This window comes from Anolis sagrei, chromosome 2 (genome assembly GCF_037176765.1).
Source record: "Anolis sagrei isolate rAnoSag1 chromosome 2, rAnoSag1.mat, whole genome shotgun sequence".
Lineage (NCBI taxonomy): Eukaryota > Metazoa > Chordata > Lepidosauria > Squamata > Dactyloidae > Anolis > Anolis sagrei.
In genome coordinates, this window is record NC_090022.1 from 163,972,549 (window position 1) to 163,996,869 (window position 24,321).

The 24,321-nt window shown below is 43.8% G+C and overlaps 1 protein-coding gene across 4 annotated transcripts in view; it reads right to left on the reverse strand.

Moving 5' to 3' along the window:
- Window positions 1–15,360: 15,360 nt before the first annotated feature.
- PLPPR2 (phospholipid phosphatase related 2) overlaps window positions 15,361–24,321 on the reverse strand; it is a 53,002-nt gene continuing 44,041 nt past the window's right edge. For all 4 annotated transcript variants that reach the window (XM_067464042.1, XM_067464043.1, XM_067464044.1 and 1 more), the window contains one exon: window positions 15,361–15,561. In XM_067464042.1, the coding sequence (XP_067320143.1) occupies window positions 15,456–15,561 (106 nt within the window). In that variant the 3' untranslated portion in view covers window positions 15,361–15,455. The remainder of the gene's footprint in view (window positions 15,562–24,321) is intronic.

Sequence of the window (24,321 nt, forward strand, 5' to 3'; positions counted from 1 at the left end):
AGTCATGTATAAATATGTAAATGGATGTCATAAGGAAGAGGGAGCAGACTTGTTTTCAGCTGCTGTGCAGGACTTGGAGCAATGGGTTCAAATTACAGGAAAGGAGAGTCTACTTGAATATTAGGAAAAACTTCCTGTTCAACAGTGGACATTCCAGGTCAAGTCTTTGGAAGACCTGAAGAACATCAGGAAGAACTTCCTGACTGTGAGAGCCATTCAGCAGTGGAACTTTTTGCCTCAGAGTGCGGTGGAGGCTCCTTCTTTGGAAGTTTTTAAAATGAGGCTGGATGGCCATCTGTCAAGGATGCTTTGAATGCAATGTTCCTGCTTCTTGGCAGGGGGTTGCACTGGATGGCCCATGTGGTCTCTTCCAACTCTATGATTCTATGATAAGTCTGGCCAAAGCAGGTATAGTGGGTCTATTACTTCCCTTATTTCTGTTGATGCAACTGAGAACAAAACTCGTGTTTTTAACCACAACATGCCACTGCTGATTCATGTTCGGCTTGGGACACACTAACTTCTAGATGTTTTTTACATGCACTGTTCTCAAGCCAATTGTTGCCCATCCTATATTTGTATGTTTCATCTACTGTGTTACTCAGGGGCGGCTCATCCATTACACGAAGTAAGCGGTCGCAGAACACATTTTTTTGCCAGGGGCTCAGAGGCGCCTCTGTAAATGCCCCTCGACAGCCACTTGAGGAGCACCCCCTCAGCTCACAACAGCCCTAGCAGTCCGGGGGGGAGCCTCGGCTTTCTTGCCTCGCTGCCGGGTGATCCTCTTCCCAAAGGGGCCGGGCCCTTGAGCCTTGCCTAGCCCCTCTCGTTCCTGCTCCACCCAGCCACCGGGTGCGTGAGTAGAGCCGGCGCTCAATCGTTCTCCGCGTTCGATCCCTTCCCCATGACTGGCTCCCTTTCCCGATCCCCCAGTGCTCCACCCGCCTCCTCTCCTCTCCCCAATCCGCGGGTGGGCCAAGGGGCGGAGCCGCTGCGCCTGGCCTGCTTTGGGTCCGGAGGCGTGTCTGAAGACTCCACCGTGTGCACACCAAAAGTCGCCTCTTCTCCTGACTTTCTCTTCAGCCATTGGGACCAAGAGAGAGAGAGAGAGAGAAAGAGAGAGAGAGAGAGAGAGCCCCCCCTGCTGGAGGTATCTCCCACCTCCGCTCCCTCCTTTGTTTTTGCACCTACCTTCAGGAAAGGTGGGCATCTCCACCTCTCTCTCTCTCTCTCTCTCTCTCTTGGTCCCAATGGCTGAGGAGAAAGTCAGGAGAAGAGGTGACTTTTGGTGCACACGCTGGGGTCATCAGGCACGCCTCCGGACCCAAAGCGGGCCAGGCAAGGGAGCAAATGCGGCAAGTGTAGTTACTGGGATGTATAGTTCACCTACAATCAAAGAGCATCTTGAACTCCACCAATGATGGAATTGAACCAAATATGGCACACAGAACTCCCACGATAAACAGAAAATAGATATCAATGATTGGTGGGGGGGGGGGGGGCAAAATACTGTTTGCTTACCGTTGAAAATTACCTAGGGCCGCCTCCCATCTACAAGTCTGCTGAGCTTTAAAACACTGGCAAGGTAGAACTTCCCAATGTGCAAGAACCATGTTGATTTTTCCTAGCAAGACATTTTCCTTCTATCCATTAAATAATCCCAGCTTTAATACTACCTCCTACCAAGTTAAGCCAATATGCTGCAATTTCCTAGATCCAGGGGAAAGTTCTTGAAAATTGGTATTACGATGACTACCTTCCAATCCTCTCATCAGGCAACCGATTTTAACAGTAGTAACAACAGAGCAGCTCATCAGTTGCTCAGCACATGCTGTGAATCGGAGAAAACTAAAAGCTGACCTTGAAAATGCCCCTAAAAAGCCCTAAACAAAGATCAGAATCATTGTTTTCACCACTGCATAACTACTAGAGGTGATATGTGCCACAGAATTTGCTGTGTAGCAGAGAGGCGTCCCACAGAGCACTGGAATCACCTTCTGGGGTCCCTGTAGGACCCCTGGAAAGTCACAAAGGATGCAGCCAGCTATAGCAATAGAGCTGGATGCTGCTCAATTTGATTCCTAATGTTCCCCACCAATCAGAAAATGGTAGTATTGAAGGGCCGCTATAGTTTTAAAGATGAGTTGTTGGGGCAAAGGAAGATATTTTACACCGCCCTATCTCCCAGTGTTTTAAAATGTTAATGTTTGAACTGGCCCTGCCCATTGTGTTCATTTTTAGTGGTTTAATGTTTTGATTTTATATTGTTGTGCTGTATAATTTGCATTTGGTATTTTTGTATTTTATATTATTTTATTTTTCGATTTTCGGTTGTGTTTTTGTATGATATTGTGTTTCTGTATTGATGGGTGTGGCCTCATGTAAGCCACCCCGAGTCCCCTTTGGAGAGATGGTGGCGGGGTATAAATAAAGTTGTTTATTATTATTATTATTATTATTATTATTATTATTATATTTGTTTTATTTTACCTGTGCAAGATTTTGCAGTATGTCTTCAGATTCAGGATCTCAGATGTAGTCTGTAAAACTACTTCTGCAGTTACTTCTGCAGAAGAGATAAAATCTTGTGTCTTAAGATGGTGAATGCAGACTCTATAATCATGGAACCACAGAATCATAGAGTTGGAAGAGATCTCATTCAGTCCAACCCCCTGCCAGAAGTAGGAAAATTGCATTCAAAGCACCCCGGACAGATGGCCATCCAGCCTCTGTTTAAAAGCTTCCAAAGAAGGAGCCTCCACCACACTCCGGGGCAGAGAGTTCCACTACTGAACGGCTCTCACAGTCAGGAAGTTCTTCCTTATGTACAGATGGAATCTCCTTTACATCTGTACATAAGGACTAGGAAGCCACTGTTCCGCATCCTAGTCTTCAGGGCAGCAGAAAACAAGCTTGCTCCCTCCTCCCTGTGGCTTCCTCTCACTTCCTCTCACATATTTATACATGGCTATCATGTCTCCTCTCAGCCTTCACTTCTTCAGGCTAAACATGCCCAATTCTTTAAGCCGCTCCTCATAGGGCTTGTTCTCCAAACCCTTTATTCATTGTAGTCACCCTCCTCTGGACACATTCCAGCTTGTCAATATGTCTCTTCAATTGTTGTGCCCAGAATTGGACACAATATTCCAGGCGTTGTCTAACCAAGTTAGAATAGAAGGGCAGCATGACTTCCCTGGATCTAGACACTAGTCTCCTATTGATGCAGGCCAAAATCCCATTCGCTTTTTTTGCCGCCGCATCACATTGTTGGCTCATGTTTAACTTGTTGTCCACAACGACTTCAAGCTCTTTTTCACACGTACTGCTCTCAAGTCACGAGTCCCCCATTCTGTATCTTTGCATTTAATTTTTTTCTGCCTAAGTGGAGTATCTTGCATTTGTCACTGCTGAACTTCATTTTGTTGGTTTTGGCCAATCATCTCTCTAAACTGTTAAGAACATTTTGAATTCTGCTCCTATCTTCTGGAGTATTGGCTATCCCTCCCAATTTGGTGTTGCCTGCAAACTTGATGATCATGCCTTCTAACCCTTCATCTAAGTCATTTATTTATTTATTTATTTATTTATTTATTTATTTATTGTATTTATATTCCGCCCTTCTCACCCTGCAGGGGGCTCAGGGCAGATTACAATGTATACATATATGTCAAAAATTCAATGCCAAAGACACACAACAGATATAGATAGACAGTCAAAGCCTATTTAACTTTTTCTGGCTGCCAGGGGAGCTGTCGCTTTCATCGTCCATCTGCGACACTGATGAAGTACTTCCGCATTCCTTGCATGCTTTGCTTGAGTCTTTTTTATGGCCTCATAAATTAGTTAAATTAGCCTCCCCACACATAGGTGGTACCTAATTTTCCTACTTGACAGATGCAACTGTCTTTCAGGTTGCAAAGGTCAACAACAAGCTACACAGTTGGTCGGAAGCTCACTCCGACTTGGGCTGGCTTCGAACTCATGACCTTTTGGTCAGAAGTGATCCTAATGCAGCTGACACTCAGCCAGCTGCACCACAATCCCGGTGTCATTAATAAAGATGTTGAGTTAAAAAATGTCTGATTAAAAAAAACAACAACCAAACTTACCTTTTCAGATGCCATAGGCCATTGTGACTGAGACATTTAATTGCAAAGGGAGTCTTAATATCTGGAGGCTTCTTTTCATATATGTATCTACTAGCTGCCCCCTGCCACGCGTTGCTGTGGCCCAGTCTGGTGATTTGGAAAATAAAGAAATGAGAAAGTGTTGGTTTCTAATATATGTAATGTTTGATACTTGTGGGAAAACAGTATTTCTTGTTGTTTCTTTGTCAGTGTTGATGTGGAGATTGTCTGGTTTGCCCACCCTGGAACATACAACATATAATTGTCCTTCTTTAGGGGCTTTTTTCAAATCTATGATACTATATCTGTGTGTGTGTGAATCATATATATCTCTCCCTATATCTACGGCTGGATGGCTCTTTGTCAGGAGGGCTTTGATTATGTTTTCTTGCCCTGGTAAAGTGAGTTGGACTGGATGGTCTTAAGAATGGGGGTTCTGTGTGGGAAGTTTGCCCCGTTTTGTCATTGGTGAGGTTCAGCATGCTCTTTGATTGTAGGTGAACTATAAATCCCAGCAACTACAACTCCCAAATGTCAGGGTCTATTTTCCCCAAACTCCACCAGTATTGACATTTGGGCATATTGAGTATTTGTGTAGAGTTTGGTCCAGGTCAGGCCCGTAGCCAGGATTTCAATTCGGGGCGGGTGTGTGTGTGTGTGTGTGAGTTTTTTCGGAGGGGGGGGGGGGTTCAGGGGGGATGAATTTCGGGGGGGGGGGCTGAATCTGAGTGAAAGAGGGTCTACCCTAGCAAACCTTTTGTATCATTACCCCAATATCCCCATGCATATGGGATATATTGAGTATGGTGATCAGATCATGATATGAATAAACACAACAGTTTAAATAATTCACGAACCACCATGAGAATTTGGGGGGGGGGGGGCTGAAGCCCCTCAACCCCCCCCCCCCCCTGGCTACATGCCTGGTCCAGGTCCATCATTGTTGGAGTCCACAGTGATCTCTGGATGTAGGTGAACTACAACTCCAAAACCAAAGGACATTGCCCACCAAACCCTTCCAGTATTTTCTGTTGGTCATGGGAGAACTGGGTGCCAAGTTTGGTTCAATTCTCTCGTTGGTGGGGTTCAGAATGCTCTTTGATTGTAGGTGAACTATAAATCCCAGCAACTACAACTCCCAAATGACAAAATCAAAAAAATTTGAGTGAAGGACATACATTGGGTTGTTAAGTGTCTTGTGTCCAAATTTGGTGTCAATTCGTCCAGTGGTTTTTGAGTTCTGTTAATCGCGCAAACGAACATAACATTTTTATTTATATAGACTAGGACCCATAAGTCAGAGGTCCACCAAAAACATATGCTTAGCGTGTTTCTACAAGAGGTGATCCCTCAAATAGTGAAAGGTCATCATAATAGGAGATCACTTGTGGCTGAGTATGATTGTCTTCCAAAGGTAGAGTATAGGCAGTGGGTTAGAATGACTGAATCCATAGCTACTGCCCATATGCTGGGGTTTCCAGATTTCATAGTCCTGCTCCTGTCCTTACTTGCTGATCATCATGGGACTTTCATTGGTTCTGGTTTGCTTGAAAGATGCCTGTGCACAAATTTGTTTTATGTGTGTAAATCAGTGCACAGAGAGAGGTTCTAATCCAATGACATGGATTCCGCAATGATTGGTGGCCTCTTAGCAGTTGCAGCCTTCATCCGCTTTCACAGCTGTTGCAACATGCACCATGTTATCATCCGCCTGCTCTGCCATTAAGGACTTTCTCGGATCGTTTTATGTAATATACGAGACACAACTAGGTTGTGTCTTGCTGGCTGCCTCCCTCCCACTCAATGACCAGCAGGATAGCAGTTGGAGGAAGGCTCCCAACAGCTACTGGGGTGACAGGTACCAATTTTGTCATATTGCATTACTTTCCTGAACACACTTCTTGTATTTAGTATGCTTTGTTTTGCAATTGGTCTTTGGAAGGCAATAGGAAGCTTAGTTTTCACATCTGATCTTGAGACCGTTACTGCTGAGGATACACTACTGCAGCATAGAAAGTGCGTTAATCAGAGGAAATACATTTTGCCTTAACACAGCGGTTCTCAATCTGTGGGTCCCCAGATGTTTTGGCCTTCAGCTTCCAGAAACTCTTAACAGCTGGTGTGCAGGTACAACTGTACCAGGAGTTCCAATTTTGTTTGCTTTGCATTGAATGTTTGTTGTAGTCCTAAGTTTCAGGGACTCTGCAGATAGGTGTCTTCTTTTGGCTGCAGTCATAGGGCAAGCCACCTGTCAATTATAGTTAGGTTCCCTGGTCCCGCCCCCTTTTTGTGTTTTGGAGGGAATAGGAGCCATTTTGGGTTCAGTCCACACAGAGAAGCCTTTCATGCAGGACATAATACCAAGAGCTCCTGTAGAAAGCTTCGTCTTCTACGGCTTGGCCGGGGAGATATACAGCCCACAGTTTGGCTGGGGTTATACAGCCCTACATCTCCTTTGCTGGAGGACTTCAGTCAGCCATCACGGAAACCTGAGTTCTTTTCCCCTGGAAATCTACAAAACTCTGCTTGGTAAGGGTCACTCGTGGAAGCCAGAAGCCAGTTGGTACCGGGTGCAGGGGCTCCACGCCAACAGAGGCAAAGACAGACTGCCCAGATTAGAAGTTAAGGATTTCCCCATTAGTTACAGTTAAGAAGATAGTGCCTGTTCCCTGTGGACAAGATTGAGAGAGAGCCAATAGACTGTTAAGAAAGCCTTAAAGTACCTGTTTGTTTTCATTAATAAAGAACTTTGTTGAACCTTTAAGCAATCTAAAGACTCTGTTTTAAGGAAATTCAAAGGCCTTTAGTCGGAGGCAGCCCTGGCGTCCCGTTAGGCACACAGAATTTATGTCCTGTCTACAGTCTTATGCACAGGCCCAGCGTGCGACAGCACAGCTGGTACACTGGCTGGGATTTCTGGAGACCCACAGGTTGAGAACCACTACCTTAACATCTTCTTTGAATGCCAAGGCTTTCTCTAGGTCAAAAGGATACAAAAGAAGATCTCTTCCCACTTCTAGCCCCCATTTTTATAGGCTGCCTATAAAAGGGTTGTCTGATTTAGTTATAGGCAGCACAAGACTTTCTCCCCCCCCCTCCAAAACATATATTTTATGTCTTTTTATGTATGTTCCTGTGTAGTCTTTTAAAATCAGTGTTCTTTGTGCTTCTAGATATTTGTAACCAATTTAGATAACAACCATGTTGATGAGTTGCATATTGGTGAGAACCATGTAGAATGGACAGACCAGCTTAGATAACCCAAGTGACATTTCCAGACAGCATTTCAAGACCCCTTCCAAGAGTCATGTGCACTGGCAATCTGCCTACGCAATTGGGTCTTTACTTAGGGCCCTTCCACACAGCCTTATAATTTATTTATTTATTTACAGTATTTATATTCCGCTCTTCTCATCCTGCAGGAGACTCAGGGTGGATTACAATGTACTTTGTACATGGGTTGTTGTAGGTTTTTTGGGCTATATGGCCATATTCTAGAGGCATTCTCTCTTGACATTTCGCCTGCATCTATGGCAAGCATCCTCAAAGGTAGTGAGGTCTGTTAGAGCTGGCAAGCATTCAATGCCATGGACACACAACATATATAGACAGGCACACAGAGGCTATTTAACATTCCAGCTTTTGATGAGGGTATCCTGGTCACCAGGGGAGTGTCGCTTCAACGTCCATTTGTGACACTGATGGAGTACTTCCTCATCCTTTGCATGCTTGCTGGAGATTTTTATGGTGTCGTAAATTAGTTAAATTAGCCTCCCCGCATACACGGTACCTAAATTTCCTACTTGACAAATGCAACTGTCTTTCAGGCTGTAAAGGTCGACAGCAAGCTACACAAATTGGTCAGAAGCTCACTCCAACCTGGGGTGGCTTCAAACTCATGACCTTCCGGTCAGTAGTGATCTTAATGCAGCTGACTCTCAGCCAGCTGCGTCACAGTCACAATATCTGCTTTGAAGTGGGTTATCTGAGTCCACACTGCCATATAATCCAGTTCAAAGCAGATAATGTGGGATTCAAAGCAGATAATGTGGGATTTTATACAGCTATGTGGAAGAGGCCTTAGGCCCCATCTACATCGCCCAATAAAATCCAGATTATCTGGATTATATAGATGACTATAACCCAGTTCAAAGCAGATAATCTGGGTTCTATTTAGCAGTGTAGATCTTGAGTGCCCTGGAGTAGCATTGCATTGGGTGCTCTGGTGGGTTGGGAAAAATAAAATGCCACCTTCAATTAAAATGCATACCTCGTGAAGTCGGATCTGGCCATGGTGGTCCATGCCTTAGTCACCTCCAGATTGGATTACTGCAATGCACTCTATATGGGGCTGCCCTTGAAGACGGCTCGGAAATTTCAATTGGTCCAACTGGCGGCAGCCAGATTATTAACTGGAGCAACTTACAGGGAGCGATCAACCCCCCTGTTTAAGGAGCTCCATTGGCTGCCGTTCATTTTCCAGTTTCAATTCAAGGTGCAGGTTCTCACCTACAAAGCCCTGAACGGTTTGGGACCTGCCTACCTGTGTGACCGCATTTCTGTTTACAAACCCACGCGATCTCTTCGATCATCTGGAGAGGCCCTGCTCTCACTACCGCCCCCTTCGCAGGCACGACTGGTGGGGACGAGGGAGAGGGCCTTCTCTGTGGTGGCCCCCTGACTCCGGAACTCACTCCCCAAGGATATCAGGCAAGCCTCCACATTGGCAGTCTTTAGGAGGAGCTTGAAAACGTGGCTGTTCCAGTGCGCTTTTCCTGAATAAAGGAAATAAGGCCCTGATCTGACCAGTTTTCTACAAAATGTCCTCTGAAGCACTTTATCTACCCAGTGGATTGATCTCCCTATATTACACTCTAAACCCCCCCTGTTCTAGACATACTCTACTTCTGTGCATGCCCAGTGTTTTAAATTTTTTAATCTACTACATCTGGCCCTGCCCATAGTCAGAGGCGGCCCTAGGTAATTTTCAAACAGTATTTTGCCCCCACCCCCACCAATCACTGATATATATTTTCTGTTCGTCGTGGGAGTTCTGTGTGCCATATTTGGTTGAATTCCATCATTGGTGGAGTTCAGAATGCTCTTTGATTTTAGGTGAACTATACATCCCAGTAACTACAACTCGCATATGTCAAGGTCTATTTTCCCCCAAGAGCGCCTCAAGAGCGCTCCTGGGCAAAATCAACTGTACTGCAAATGCTTACTTTGCGTAATGGGTTGAGCCGCCACTGCCCATAGTATTTTAAACCTCTTGTGTGTTACTCCTTATATGTTAGTTATATTATTTGTATTGTTTTATTTGCTTGCTTGCTTTGTTGTTGTACTGATGTATTTCTTGAGTTTGGCCTCATGTGAGCCACCTCGAGGAACATGCCTACTATGTTGTTGTTGTTCATTCGTTCAGTCGTCTCCAACTCTTCGTGACCTCATGGACCAGCCCACGCCAGAGCTCCCTGTCGGCCGTCACCACCCCCAGCTCCTTCAAGGTCAGTCCAGTCGCTTCAAGGATGCCATCCATCCATCTTGCCCTTGGTTGGCCCCTCTTCCTTTTGCCTTCCACTTTCCCCAGCATCATTGTCTTCTCTAGGCTTTCCTGTCTCCTCATGATGTGGCCAAAGTACTTCAACTTTGTCTCTAGTATTCTTCCCTCCAGTGAGCAGCCGGGCTTTATTTCCTGGAGGATGGACTGGTTGGATCTTCTCACAGTCCAAGGCACTCTCAGAACTTTCCTCCAACACCACAGTTCAAAAGCATCGATCTTCCTTCGCTCAGCCTTCCCTAAGGTCCAGCTCTCACATCCGTAGGTGACTACAGGGAATACCATGGCTTTGACTAGGCGGATCTTTATTGCCAGTGTGATGTCTCTACTCTTTACTATTTTATCGAGATTGGACATTGCTCTCCTCCCAAGAAGTAAGCGTCTTCTGATTTCCTGGCCACAGTCTGCATCTGCAGTAATCTTTGCGCCTAGAAATACAAAGTCTGTCACGGCCTCCACGTTTTCTCCCTCTATTTTCCAGTTGTCAATCATTCTTGTTGCCATAATCTTGGTTTTTTTGACGTTTAGCTGCAACCCGGCTTTTGCGCTTTCTTCTTTCACCTTGATTAGAAGGCTCCTCAGCTCCTCCTCGCTTTCGGCCATCAGAGTGGTGTCATCTGCATATCTGAGGTTGTTAATGTTTCTTCCAGCAATTTTTACCCCAGCTTTGCATTCATCGAGCCCCGCACATCGCATGATGTGTACTGCATACAAGTTAAAAAGGTTGGGTGAGAGGATGCAGCCTTGCCGTACGCCTTTCCCAATCTTGAACCAGTCTGTTGTTCCGTGGTCAGTTCTGACTGTTGCGACTTGGTCCTTGTACAGATTCCTCAGGAGAGAGACAAGGTGGCTTGGTATGCCCATCCCACCAAGAACTACTATAGGCCCACAAAAGCTGACCAATTTTTGAAAGGGAACTTTGCCCAGCAGCCGTTCAAATGTTGATCCAATCCCGAGGTAAGCCCTTGGCACGATTCTCCTTTCATGACAAAGCAATGTGAAAAGGAAACTTGTCCGAGGTTATGAAATAAGTTCACGAACACTTAAAGATTGGAATTCTACAATGGTGCCTAAAAAGTAATAATGCACTTATTAGATTGAATGTTATGGCTTGAATCCACAATTGATTCAATGCATCAGGAGGATTCAAGATTTGTTTTCCTTTGCACATTTTCCACTTTCGACTTTACCTTGAATCAGTGTTTAGCTGCTGTGTCGGACTGGATGAGAGCTAACAAATTGAAACTGAATCCAGACAAGACAGAGGTCCTACTGGTCAGTCGTAAGGCCGAACAGGGTATAGGGTTACAGCCTGTGTTAGATGGGGTTACACTCTCCCTGAAGACGCAGGTTCGCAGCTTGGGAGTGATCCTGGACTCATCGCTGAGCCTGGAACCCCAGGTCTCGGCGGTGGCCGGGAGAGCTTATGCACAATTAAAACTTGTGCACCAGTTGCGTCCGTACCTTGGGAAGTCTTGTCTGGCCACAGTGGTCCACGCTCTTGTTACATCCCGAATAGACTACTGCAACGCACTCTACGTGGGGTTGCCCTTGAAGACTGTTCAGAAACTTCAACTGGTCCAGCGAGCGGCAGCCAGACTACTCACCGGAGCGTCATACAGGGAGCATACCACCCCCCTGCTGTGTCAGCTCCATTGGCTGCCGGTTCAGTTCCGAACACAATTCAAGGTGCTGGTTTTGACTCCAAGTGGGTGGAATGAATTGATGAAGTGAAGCAAGGGGAACAAAACCCTGTACGGTTCCAGTCCAGTGTATCTGTCCGAACGTATCTCCCTCTATGCCCCACCGCGGAGTCTGAGATCATCTGGGGAGGCCCTGCTCTCGACCACACTGCTATCACAAGTGAGGTTGGTGGGGACGAGGAGCAGGGCCTTCTCGGTGGTGGCCCCTCACCTGTGGAACTCGCTCCCAGGAGAGATTAGGGCATCAACATCCCTCCTCTCCTTCAGGAGGAAAGTTAAAACGTGGTTGTGGGACCAGGCCTTTGGGCAATCTGACAACTAGATAAGGACAATCAAACGACTAGGACCGACAGGACTGACAATGTGGAATTGGAATTTGAACTATGAGATAGCGAACGCTGACCCTCTATGAGGAGTAATTAGGTTTGTATTGTTTTTATTGGTTTTAGGGCTGTAATGCAGGAATTGTTGCTTAACTGTTTCAACTGTTTAATTGATGTTATTTTGTGTCACTACTGTTATGTGATGTTGGCATCGAATTGTGCCTTTGTAAGCCACCCTGAGTCCCCTTCGGGGTGAGAAGGGTGGGGTAGAAGAAACCGAAATAAATAAATAAATAAATAAAAATTAATGTCCCTCAGTTTTGCCTCCGACAATACAGACGCGAGGACTCCTTCTCAAATGAATGACTCCTCCAAGGGCTGTTAAAACAACACTTTATTAAAATCATTTTTAAAATATGTGGGTGTTTCATCTCTCCCAGGATAGAGGCAGCAGCCTAGGCTCTTATCCTCATATGCCCTTCTCCAAAGAAGCTTTCATCCACCCACCCTTCTGTGACACACCCCCAAAGTCCTATGCAGCCACCCAAAGATGGCAATGCATTAGTAAACATGTGACTGTTAGCACCAGGCAGAGTCATAGGCTGGAGTGAGTGTGAAGGGTCGCAAATGGTCTTTCAGAGATGTGAGTACTTTCGTCTCCCTGGAGAAGGTAGTCACTCACCGAGTGGGGAAGGGAGGCAGAGGAGGGTGAGGAGGTTAATCTCTGCCAAGATGCTTACATATGGAGTTAGAGGAAGAGTGGGACTGGCTGGTGGGTGGAGTGAATTGATGAAGTGAAGCAAGGGGAAAGTTCTCTGAACTGTGCATTCAAAACAATTGGAGAAAAGTGTTGCTATTACCATGGCTTCCCTGTCCACAGCACTGCTCAAAAGTGTACTTCAGAGAGAGTGCTGAAAATCTTCATCAGTGACCATTTTGGAAAGCCAAGAGGGTAGAACAGGTTTGAAATGAGATGCTGATCTATACAGTGAACACAGCTCCCCCAGGGACAACATATAGAGATCTTCTTGTTCTGCTTTAAAGGGTAAAGGTAAAGGTATTCCCCTGACATTAAGTCCAGTTATGTCCGACTCTAGAGGTTAGTGCTCATCTCCATTTCTAAGCCGAAGAGCCGGCATTGTCCGTAGACACCTCCAAGGTCATGTGGCCGGCATGACTGCAACAACCACTACCCCCCAAAACAGCTCTCAGAGGTTCTGTGTCAAAAGTCTCCAAGCCTACTAAATTCAATGTTTGTTGAAGGCTTTCATGGCCGGAATCACTGGGTTGTTGTAGGTTTTTTCAGGCTATATGGCCATGTTCTAGAAGCATTCTTTCCTGATGTTTCACCTGCATCTATGGCAAGCATCCTCAGAGGTAGTGAGGTCTGTTGGAACTAGGAAAATGGGTTTATATATCTGTGGAATGACCAAGGTGGGATAAAGAACTTTTGTCTGTTGGGGTTAGGTGTGAATGATTCAACTGACCACCTTGATTAGCATTTGATGGCCTGGCACTTGTTTGGTGTGGCTTGTTAGTGCCTGGGGGAATCTTTTGTTGAGAGGTGATTGGATGTCCTTGATTGTTTCCTCTCTGTTGTTTTGCTGTTGTAATTTTAGAGTTACTGGTAGCCAGATTTTGTACATTTTCATGGTTTCCTCCTTTCTGTTAAAATTGTCCACATGCTTATAGATTTCAATGGCATCTCTGTTTGATGGCCCCAGGTGGTCAGTTGAAACATTCACACCTAGCTCCAGCAGACAAGAGTTCTTTGTCCCACCTTGGTCATTCCTCAGATATATAAACCCATTTTCCTATTTCCAACAGACCTCTCTAATTCTGAGGATGCTTGCCACAGATGCAGGCGAAACGTCAGGAGATAATGCCTCTAGAACATGGCCATATAGCCCACAAAAACCTACAACAACCCTACTAAATTCCTTCAGACTTCAATCCTTCATTCCTACTAGTTGTATTGGTCACGGGACTCTTTATTCTGCTTTAGCCACATGCAAATAGTCCCAGGCCTAATACTATTAGTAGGAAGGCAGGACTGAAGGCTGAAGGAATTTAGTAGGTTTGGAGACCTTTGACACAGAACCTCTGAGCGCTGTTTTGGAGGGCAGTGGTTGTTCCTAACTCATTTTAGTCAGAGTTTCAACCACAATCCTAACCCGTTTTATATAGAGGGGGTCAACAAAAAAATTGCTCTGGAGCACATGCAGGCTCAGAACCTATTTCCTTCAGTGCTGGACAATCACATCACCTGGGATTAAGAATATAGAGACTATATGAAGTGAATGTAGGAGGCTAAGCAAGATTTCTATTAATAGGTGGGTTAGATCACTCACTTGTCTAGATTGTATTATTTTCTGTTCCAACCAGCAGTGGCACTGGCTTTCTAAGGTCTCAGCCAAAGGGCTTCCCAGTATCTGCTGGTGCAATTTTCCTTCATCGGAGGCCATCGATTGTGCCTAGACAACTTTGCTCTTCCTTTATATAAAGGAACACGATTGAGGTTCAGAATAAGGTAGTAAGAAGAATCTGTCTGCATAATAATCTTAGATACTCTCACCCCTATACTTTTTGGCCTTGCCCTTGATTTTAAAGAGGTTGCAAGCAAGAAATTAGTTTTACATTCTTGCCATTGGTTGCCCTTCCTTTTCTAGATTCTATTCATTGGTAGTCATTCCTTTTCAGACTATACAACATCATTGCCTGATTTCCCATGGATGTCTACAATCTATTTTGTTTAGAGAGCACTAGAGCATCTTCATAAAAGCCACCCTTTTTATCCCCTCTGCAGCTCAAAACCTCAGTTCCTAAACAATTCCTGACTTGTACCTTGGAATCAGAAAGATTTGTCTCTTTTTCAGCACTGAATTCTCAACCTAATTTCTCACAACTGGTTTTCATCTGGGCAAAAAACTAGGTCAAAACTCTCACTCAACCCTTTCTAATCATAAAACTACAAGAAAGGAGATTCCATCTGAACATGAGGAAGAACTTCTGGACTGTGAGAGCTGTTCAGCAGTGGAACTCTCTGCCCCGGAGTGTGGTGGAGACTCCTTCTTTGGAGGCTTTTAAACAGAGGCTGGATGACCATCTGTCGGGGGTGCTTTGAATGCAATTTTCTTACTTCTTGGCAGGGGGTTGGACTGGATGGCCCATGAGGTCTCTTCCAACTCTATGACTTCCAACTCTATGACTTCCAACTCTATGACCCTCCCCATGTTATGATTCTATAACCTCACGCTCCACCACAAAATACTAGTTGATATCTCCTTACCTTGACTAACTCAGAAAAAGCACCTATCCTTCTCATTAGAGGAGACATAGTTTGGGGGTGAAAGATACCTTATAGATAAATATGGAAGAGCAAGAGGCCACTGCAAGGAGAAAGAGAGTAAGAAGCCAAGCTCTGGTTGACATCTGAAGAGGTTCCACTCCCCAGAAGATGCTCTCACCAGCCTCTCATAGCAAGATAGGCCCTTGCAAGTGTTGTAAACTCCCAGACACCCTATGGGGCTTTCTTTCTCTCTGTCTGTCTCCAACCCTCCCCAAGTTATGTCACGGATTCATTATCACAGAATCAGAAATATGTCATGACAATCAATAATTCCGATCCCAGGAAAGTCCAAGAAAGAGTGTGGGAAACTAGGAGTGTAAGAAGAGGTTTAGGTTCCCACCCCCAACAAAAAGCCCAATCCCATTGCAAGAAGACCAAGAACGCCTCCTCTGGTCAGACTTCACTGGTGACTGACCGGGAGGGAATGAGGACATCAGGGGTGGTGGGGAAGAGGCATAGCTGGGGGTCAGGTGATCTCTGTGGACACAGCTCTGTGATTCTGTATCAGAGAGAGAGGAGGCAAAACAAGAAAAGAAAAGAGAGTATTAGATCTGTCTTTCAAAACAGAATCAGGACATTTTACAGCTCACTATGACATTTCTAGTTGTTTTGTCCCAGAGCAACACAATTTACACATGGAAAAGATTAAGGGTCTGCTTCCCCAAGACAGTCACACTAGAGCAGTGTTTCTCAACCTGGGGGTCGGGACCCCTGAGGGGGTCGTGAGGGGGTGTCAATGGGGTCGCCAAAGACCGTCAGAAAACACAGTATTTTCTGTTGGTCATTGGGATTCTGTGTGGGAAGTTTGACCCAATTCTATTGTTGGTCAAGTTCAGAAGGTTCTTTGATTGTAGGTGAACTATAAATCCCAACAGGATACCGTGGTCGACAGTATTGAAGGCCACTGAGAGGTCCAGCAGCGGTGACCAGGGGAGCATTCGCACAGTTAAAGCATGTGCGCCAGCTGCGCCCGTACCTTGGGAAGTCTGACTTGGCCACGGTAGTCCACGCTCTTGTTACATCCCGTTTAGACTACTGCAACGCTCTCTACATGGGGTTGCCATTGCAGACGGCTCGGAAGCTTCAATTGGTCCAGCGTGTGGCAGCCATGATACTAACAAGGGCGGCACACAGGGAGCATACAACCCCTCTGTTGCGCCAGCTCCATTGGCTACCAATTTGCTACCGGGCCCAATTCAAAGTGCTGGCTTTGGCCTATAAAGCCCTAAACAGTTCTGGCCCAAGTTACCTATCCGATCACATCTCCACCTACGAACCCACTAGGACTTTGAGATCTTCCAGGGAGGCCCTGCTCTCGATCCCGCCTGCAACACAGGCGCGGCTGGTGGGGACGAGAGACAGGGCCTTCTCGGTGGTGGCCCCTCGGCTGTGGAACGCCCTTCCCACGGACATCAGATTGGCCCCCTCATTGATGGTATTTCGGAGGAAAGTGAAAACCTGGTTATTTGAACAGACGTTTGAATAAGCAGTGCAATGAATTTCAGGAAATGGAACTACGACTGACGAGTTTGGATCATGATTCTAGTTATGAGACACCACTGAATGTTTATTACTGTTAAATTGTTTAATTTGTTTCTGTGTTAACTGTTTTTAAGTACCTTGTTGATGCCACATTGAATTTTTGCCTTGATTGTTCGCCTTGTTTTTGCTTGTTGTAAACCGCTATGAGTCGCCTTAGGGCTGAGAATGGCGGTATACAAATGAAGTAAATAAATAAATAAACAACTACAACTCCAAAATGTCAAGGTCTATTTTCCCCAGACTCCACCAGTGTTCACATTTGGGCATAATGAGTATTTGTGCCAAGTTTGGTCCAGATCCATCATTGCATGAATCCACAGCACTCCTCTGGATATAGGTGAACTACAACTCCCAAACTCAAGGTCAATGCCCACCAAACCTTTCCAGTGTTTTCTAATAGTCATGGAAGTTCTGTGTATCAAGTTTGGTTTAAATCCATCGCTGGTCGAGTTTAGAATGCTCTTTGATTATAGGTGAACTATAAATCCCAGCAACTACAACTCCCAAATTACAAAATCAATCCTCTCCCCAATCCCACTAGCATTCACATTTGGGCATATTGAGTATTTGTGCTCAATTTAGTCCAGTGAATGAAAATACATCCTGCATATCAGATATTTACATGACGATTTATAACAATAGTAAAATGACAGGCATCAAGTAGCCACGAAAACAATATTATGGTTGGGGGTCACCACAACATATAGAACTGCATTAAGGGGTCACGGCATTAGCAAGGTTGAGAACCACTGCACTAGAGCCAAAGAGACCACACATAACACAGGCAGAATCCAGTCTTCTTTTAAAATATCTATACTTTAGTGTGTGTGCATATTTTAAGGGAGTGTGTTTCTAAACTCCCTCAAGGTTGCATCTTTAAATGTCCAGATTGAACATTTTGTGTTGGCTTTGAGAAAACTAACAGTTAGAGAAAATATTACAAAAGATGCATCCACACTGTGGAATTCATTGGTGTCCATCTACACCAGGCATGGGCAAACTTTGGCCTTCAGGTGATTTGGACTTCAGCTTCCACAATTCATAACAGCCTACCAACTTATGAACCATCTAGGACCTTAAGATCATCTGGGGAGGCCCTGCTCTCGTTACCGCCTTTGTCACAAGTACTTTTGGTGGAGATGAGAGACAGGGCCTTCTCGGTGGTGGCCCCTCAGTTGTGGAATGCCCTCCCTTTAGATATTAGATTTTAACATTCCAGAACAAATCAAGACATGGCTTTTTGAACAAGTGTTTGCAAATGTAGAGTAACTGACATAGGAAATGGAACGACTAGACCAGGGGTCCTCAAACTTTTTAAGCAGAGGGCCAGGTCACTGTCCTTCAAACTGTTGGAGGGCCAGATCATAATTTGAAAAAAATAATGAATGAATTCCTATGCACGCTACACATATCTTATTTGTAGTGCAAAAAACACATAAAACAATACAATAATTAAAATGAAGAACAATTTTAACAAATATAAACTTATTAATATTTCAATGTGTGGGTCTGATTTTGGCTGATGAGATATGATTGTTGTTGTTGTTGTGTGCTTTCAAGTTGCTTCAGACTTAGGTTAACCCTGAGTGAGGGCCGGGTAAATGACCTTGGAGGGCCGCATCCAGCTCTCGGGCCTTAGTTTGAAGACCCCTGATCTAGGACCTTAAGATCATCTGGGGAGACCCTGCTCTCATTACCACCTTTGTCATAAGTACTTTTGGCGGAGACAAAAGACAGTGTCTTCTCAGTGGTGGCCCCTCGGCCCTTTAGATATTAGACCGGCCACTTCCCTTTTAACATCCTTCTTGAACAAGCGTTTGCAAATGCAGAGTAACTGACATAGGAAAATGGAACGACTAGACAATGAGTCAGGACGTTTTTAACAAGACACTATGGATTTATATTTTATTGATTATTTAGTTTTTATTATATGTTATGTTTTTAATTGTATTTGTGACATTGTAAGCATTGAATTTTGCCCTGTTAACCGTCTTGAGTCGCCTACGGGCTGAGAAAGGCAGTATACCAGGGGTCCTAAAACTAAGGCCCATGGGCCGGATACGGCCCTCCAAGGTCACTTCCCTGGCCCTCACTCAAGGTCAACTTAAGTCAACTTAAGTCTGAAACTACCTGAAAGCACACGACAACAATAACAAACTATCTCATCAGCCAAAAGCAGGCCCACACTTCCCATTGAAATACTAAGTTCATATTTGTTAAAATTCTTCTTCATTTTAATTATTGTATTGTTTTTAAATGTTTCTTTTTTTTGCACTAAAAATAAGGTATGTGTGGTGTGCATAGGAATTCATTCATGTTTTTTTTTTTCAAATTATAATCCGGCCCTCCAACAGTTTGAGGGACTGTGATCTGGCCCTCTGTTTAAAAAGTTTGAGAACCCCTGCGGTATACAAATACAGTAAGTAAATAAATAAATAATTGTGGGAGTTGAAGTTGTTGTTGTTGTTGAAGTTGAAGTCCAAAGCACCTGGAGGGCCAAAGTTTGCCCACGTCTGATCTACACTGTAAATCAACACCACTTTAACTGTTGTGTCTCAATAGTATGGAATCATTAAAGCTTTTCATTTTCTCTCCCAAAGAGTCCTAGTGTCTTACCAAACTATACATTCCAGGATTCCATAGCATTGAGCAATGGGAGTTAAAGTGGTGTCAAGCTGCATTACCTCCACAGTTCAGATGCATCTCTAATTCACCTCTGGATTTGCTCACACTCTTGGCTCCAATGCTGAACCGAAAATTTGGAGTAACCACCTTACTCCAGATTTTCGGTTCAGCATCGGAGCCAGTGGTGTGAGCAAATCCAGAGATGTATTAGAGGTGCATCTGCACTGTAGAGTTAATGCAGAGTTAATGCTCACACACTCAAACAGTCTTGGGTGGTGACTATCTTGGTCAAGGGTGTAAGAAGAGGTTTAGGTCCTATCTTGGTCTATCTTGGTCAAGGGTGCAATTCCCATCTTTCTGCAGCATGCCAGGTACAGGATGGTGCAGCCAAAGCAAGCAGGATATCATCAACACACATGCTTAAGCTCAGGAGACAAGATGCACAGGATGGCAGCGAGGCGAGCATCAGAAGTAAATTTGGCTTCACAGAGAACTTACTGGAGAAAACCTACAGCTACGAACTCTTAGTAGCCCATAGTGCCAGGGCTCCTGCTGTCCACTAAAAAGATGATTCTTGCCCAAGGAAGCATATTTCAATCCACAACACGATTTAGTTATCTATAGACTATATTTCTATACATTCAAGACTTCATATTTGAGAGTTTTATTATTTACAGATTTGATCTGTAATTTCTACGTCCTCCTATACAGCTCTGTGGTCAAATTCTTTTTGGACTCTTTTTGAAAAACCTAGGGATTCCTATTAATACTGGTTTTTTTTTTTTACTGTTTTAATGAATGTTTTACTTATTGTTTTAATTGTTATTATATTGCTGTGTTATATGTAATGGCATCGAATTGCTGTCAAATGTAAGCTGTCCTGAGTCCCCCTTCGGGGGTTGAGAAGGAACGGGATAGAAATACCAGAAATAAATAAATAAATAAATAAATAGTCCACGCTCTAGTTACATCCTGTATAGACTACTGCAACGCTCTCTATGTGGGGTTGCCTTTGAAGACTGCTCGGAAGCTTCAAATGGTCCAGCGTTCGGCAGCCAGGTTGCTAACAGGAGCGGCACTCAGGGAGCATACTACTCCTCTGTTGCGCCAACTCCACTGGCTGCCAGTCTGCTACCGGGCACAATTCAAAGTGCTGGCGTTAGCCTATAAAGCCCTAAACGGTTCTGGCCCTACTTACCTCTCCGAACGCATCTCTTCCTATGAACCGGCTAGGACACTGAGATCATCTGGGGAGGCCCTGCTCTCTGTCCCGCCTGCATCACAGGCACGCTTGGCAGGGACGAGAGACAGGGCCTTCTCAGTGGTGGCCCCTCGGCTGTGGAATGCCCTGCCTGCAGATATCAGATTGGCCCCCTCCCTGCTGGCGTTTCGGAGGAAAGTGAAGACCTGGCTGTTTGAACAAGCATTTGATTAAACAGTGTAATTGAACATAGGAATATGGAATAATGGATGATGAGACTGGATTCTGATTCTACTGTTGAGGCGCTAATGATTGTTATACGGATGTTTAATGATTTATGTTACAATTGTTTTTAATTGCCCTATACTTGTCTCATGATGTTTTGTATCGATGTTGTTCACCGCTTTGAGTTGCCTGAGGGCTGAGAAAAGCGGTATATAAATAAAGTAAATAATAAATAAATAAAATAAAATAATTCCTAGAAAGATGTTTAAAAATAGCATTTAGCAGTTTTCCCACCTTAATGGGGGCCCCGTTCCCTTAATCCCAGTGAATGTGGAGTGTTGACTGTACTGCTGAATTGCTGGGCCTCTTTTTTTTGGAGAGGTAATAATATAAAACACAAGAATGAACACAATAAAAAAACATTAAAATGAAAACAGTTACAGAATAGAGCCAAATAGAGAGCCACCAGCAAGAGACAAAAGCAGTGTAAAGAACTAAGGACAAAAAAACCCAAATACTGAAATGAAGGGGACTCTCTGGGATCTAGATCCCAGGACTGTAGTGTAGATGGCATTCTGGACAAATTCAGCCAAGCTGTCTTCTCTTCCATCACTATCCACTTCTCTGATTTTCTGTTAAGGACCATGGACAGATTTGTATATTTTGAACCACTCTTGTTAAAATTCTGACATGGAATAATTTGAACGTTTGAATGGGAAATTACTTTTCAGAGTCTGAGCAGTCCTGAGACATTCAAAGGCCTGCAATAGCTTACATGTCTAATGTCACTGAACAAAATGTAAATGAATGAATAACAAGGTAAAAGGACTGTCTGTTTGATGCTCTGCCAAGGGAGCGGTCAGAGGTACTCCTGACTTCCTTTCATTTCCAGATTTACTTGTAATTTACTTTACTTTACAAAAGGAAAACCCAAGACAATTATGACTGTATCCACTTTAAGAGGAAAGGAAGTATGTCTAATTTGAAAATCAAGCGAATGAGCCCTACAAAAAAAGACTTTGGGGACATAGGCTGATAGTACAAATAGAAAAATGCCCGAAACCAATGAATTGCCAAGGTCTTCTGGCCTCTACTGCATGTTCTTTCTAGAATTGGATAATAATAGTAGTATGTATTGTTTTTAATGTTACACTGAGATCTTTTCTTTCATCTATAATCTCCCTGTTTAGTAACTAGATCTCTTTCAAGGCCTTCGTAATTCCCTGCACTTTCAGCTTGGGCTCCAGTTCGGGGCATTACTTTAGAAGCTCCCAAGAACCAAGAAATTTTGGTTCTGGATGTAGATCATTGTTTCATAAGCAATTATTTGTGTGTCCATACACACATATTCACACAATCTTCTCCCTCCTTTTTGACTGAGGAGATAGAAAGCTAATTCTGTATGTAAGGTGAGTTCTTAAGCAATCTGTTGTATGTACAACCATGTACTGTTGCATACAACTTTGTTATCCATCTTTGTTATGTTCATCTACAGGATCATGGGCACAATGCAGAGTCTACATCTCTGCATCTATACTTTGTTGTTGTTATTTCCAATATATGGCAACCCTAAGGCAAGGATATTTGATGTATTGTCGAAGGCTTTCATGGCTGGAATCACTGGGTTGTTGTAGGTTTTTCGGACTATATGGCCATGTTCTAGGAGCATTCTCTCCTGACATTTCGCCTGCATCTATGGCAAACATCCTCACAACCTCTGAGGATGCTTGCCATAGATGCAGGTGAAATGTCAGGAGAGAATGCTTCTAGAACATGCCATATAGCCCAAAAAACCTACAACAACCTGAGGATATTTGAGCTGAATTAATTTCTGAGATAGTTAGAATAGTGTAGCTATTTGAGTGTTAAGGGCCCAAGTCCCACTTAGTCATGAAAAGCAGCAAGGTAACTTTGGACATGTCACACTCTCTCAGCCAATTAAGGTGACCCTTCTGAAGACATCTTGCCAAGAAAACACTAGTATGGGTCACATTAGGATCACCGTAAATCAGAACAAACTTGAAGGCACACAACAAAGTTTATGGTGTGTCCTGCTGATTTTTTTTTTATAAAACAATTCTTATTGTTTAATGCAGGGGTCCTCAAACTTTTTAAACAGAGGGCCAGGTCACAGTCCCTCAAACTGTTGGAGGGCCATATTATAATTTGAAAAAATACGAATGAATTCCTATGTATACTGCACATATATTATTTGTAGTGCAAAAACCACTTTAAAACAATACAATAATGAAAATGAATAACAATTTTAACAAATATAAACTTATTAGTATTTCAGTGGGAAGTGTGGGCCTGCTTTTGGCTGATGAGATAGGATTGTTGTTGTTGTTGTTGTTGTTGTTGTGTGCTTTCAAGTCGTTACAGACAGGTTGACCCTAAGCGAGGGCCGGGTAAATGACCTTGGGGGGGCCACATTCGGCCCCCGGGCCTTAGTTTGAGGACCCCTGGTTTAATGGATAACCTTTACACCTCTAGTCAAAGGGTTTTATCTCTAGGTATTGTTTACTTGCATTTCAGTAGCATTATTTATTAATTAAAACATCTGTATCCTGCCTTACATTTAAAGATCTCAGGACAGTTCATTTTTTAAAAAATAGATAACAACAATAGGATGTTGTGTGGTTTCTAGGCTGTATGGCTGTGTTCTAGTAGCATTTTCTCCTGATGTTTTGCCTGCATCTGTGGCTGGCATCTTCAGAGGATCCAGTCACAGATGCATATGAAACATCAGAAGAAAATGCTGCTAGAACATGGCCATATAGCCTGGAAACCACACAACACCCTAATGATTCCAGCCATGAAAGCCTTTGACAATACAATAATAACAATAATTCAAAAGGTAATATATATTACATTATCTAATGGTTAATATCTAGACAATGTAAAAGGTTGTTGTAAGTTTTTTTGGGCTATATGGCCATGTTCTAGAGGCATTCTCTCCTGACGTTTCGCCTGCATTTATGGCAAGCATCCTCAAAGGTAGTAAAAGGTGTTGAAATAGTGTAAACCATAACATATGAGCAAACTAGATATGATCAATTTGACCAAAGGGCTTTAATAAAAAGCCATATGTTGACTTGCTAAAATGGTCCCATTGTTGGTGCCAATGAGGCAACCAAGGGAACGGCATTCCACAACGGAGGTGCCACGCAGATAAGGCTCTCTCACATTTCCTCTTACAATGTATTTACTCAGTTTGGTGGGGCATAAATAAGGGCCTTTTGAACAGACTTCAGTTCTCTGGTAGGCACAAATATGGAGTGAGGCACTGCATCAAGTATCATGGTCCTAAGGATTTAAATGTTATCTCCAACATCGTGAATTGAGAAGCGTATTGGCAGCCAGTGTAATTACTTTAAATAACACTTTTATCTGTTTTACTTCTATCTTTGTAACTGTTTTCACCTGTATGCAAAGGGATCTTGTAGCACCTTAAGGAACCAAGTTGGGAATATAAACTTTCGTAGACTTTTGAGTGTTGGCTTTTGTATGCTGCCTTGTTACCACCCTATTGAGAAAAAGGTCAATCTGCCTGTGCCATCCACACTTCCCAAAGGCCAGGTTGCTTTTCCTGATACGAGCTATACCATCCATGCTGACCACAACTCCAAGTCTTGACTTCCCAGCACAAATGCAATTCTCCCTTTG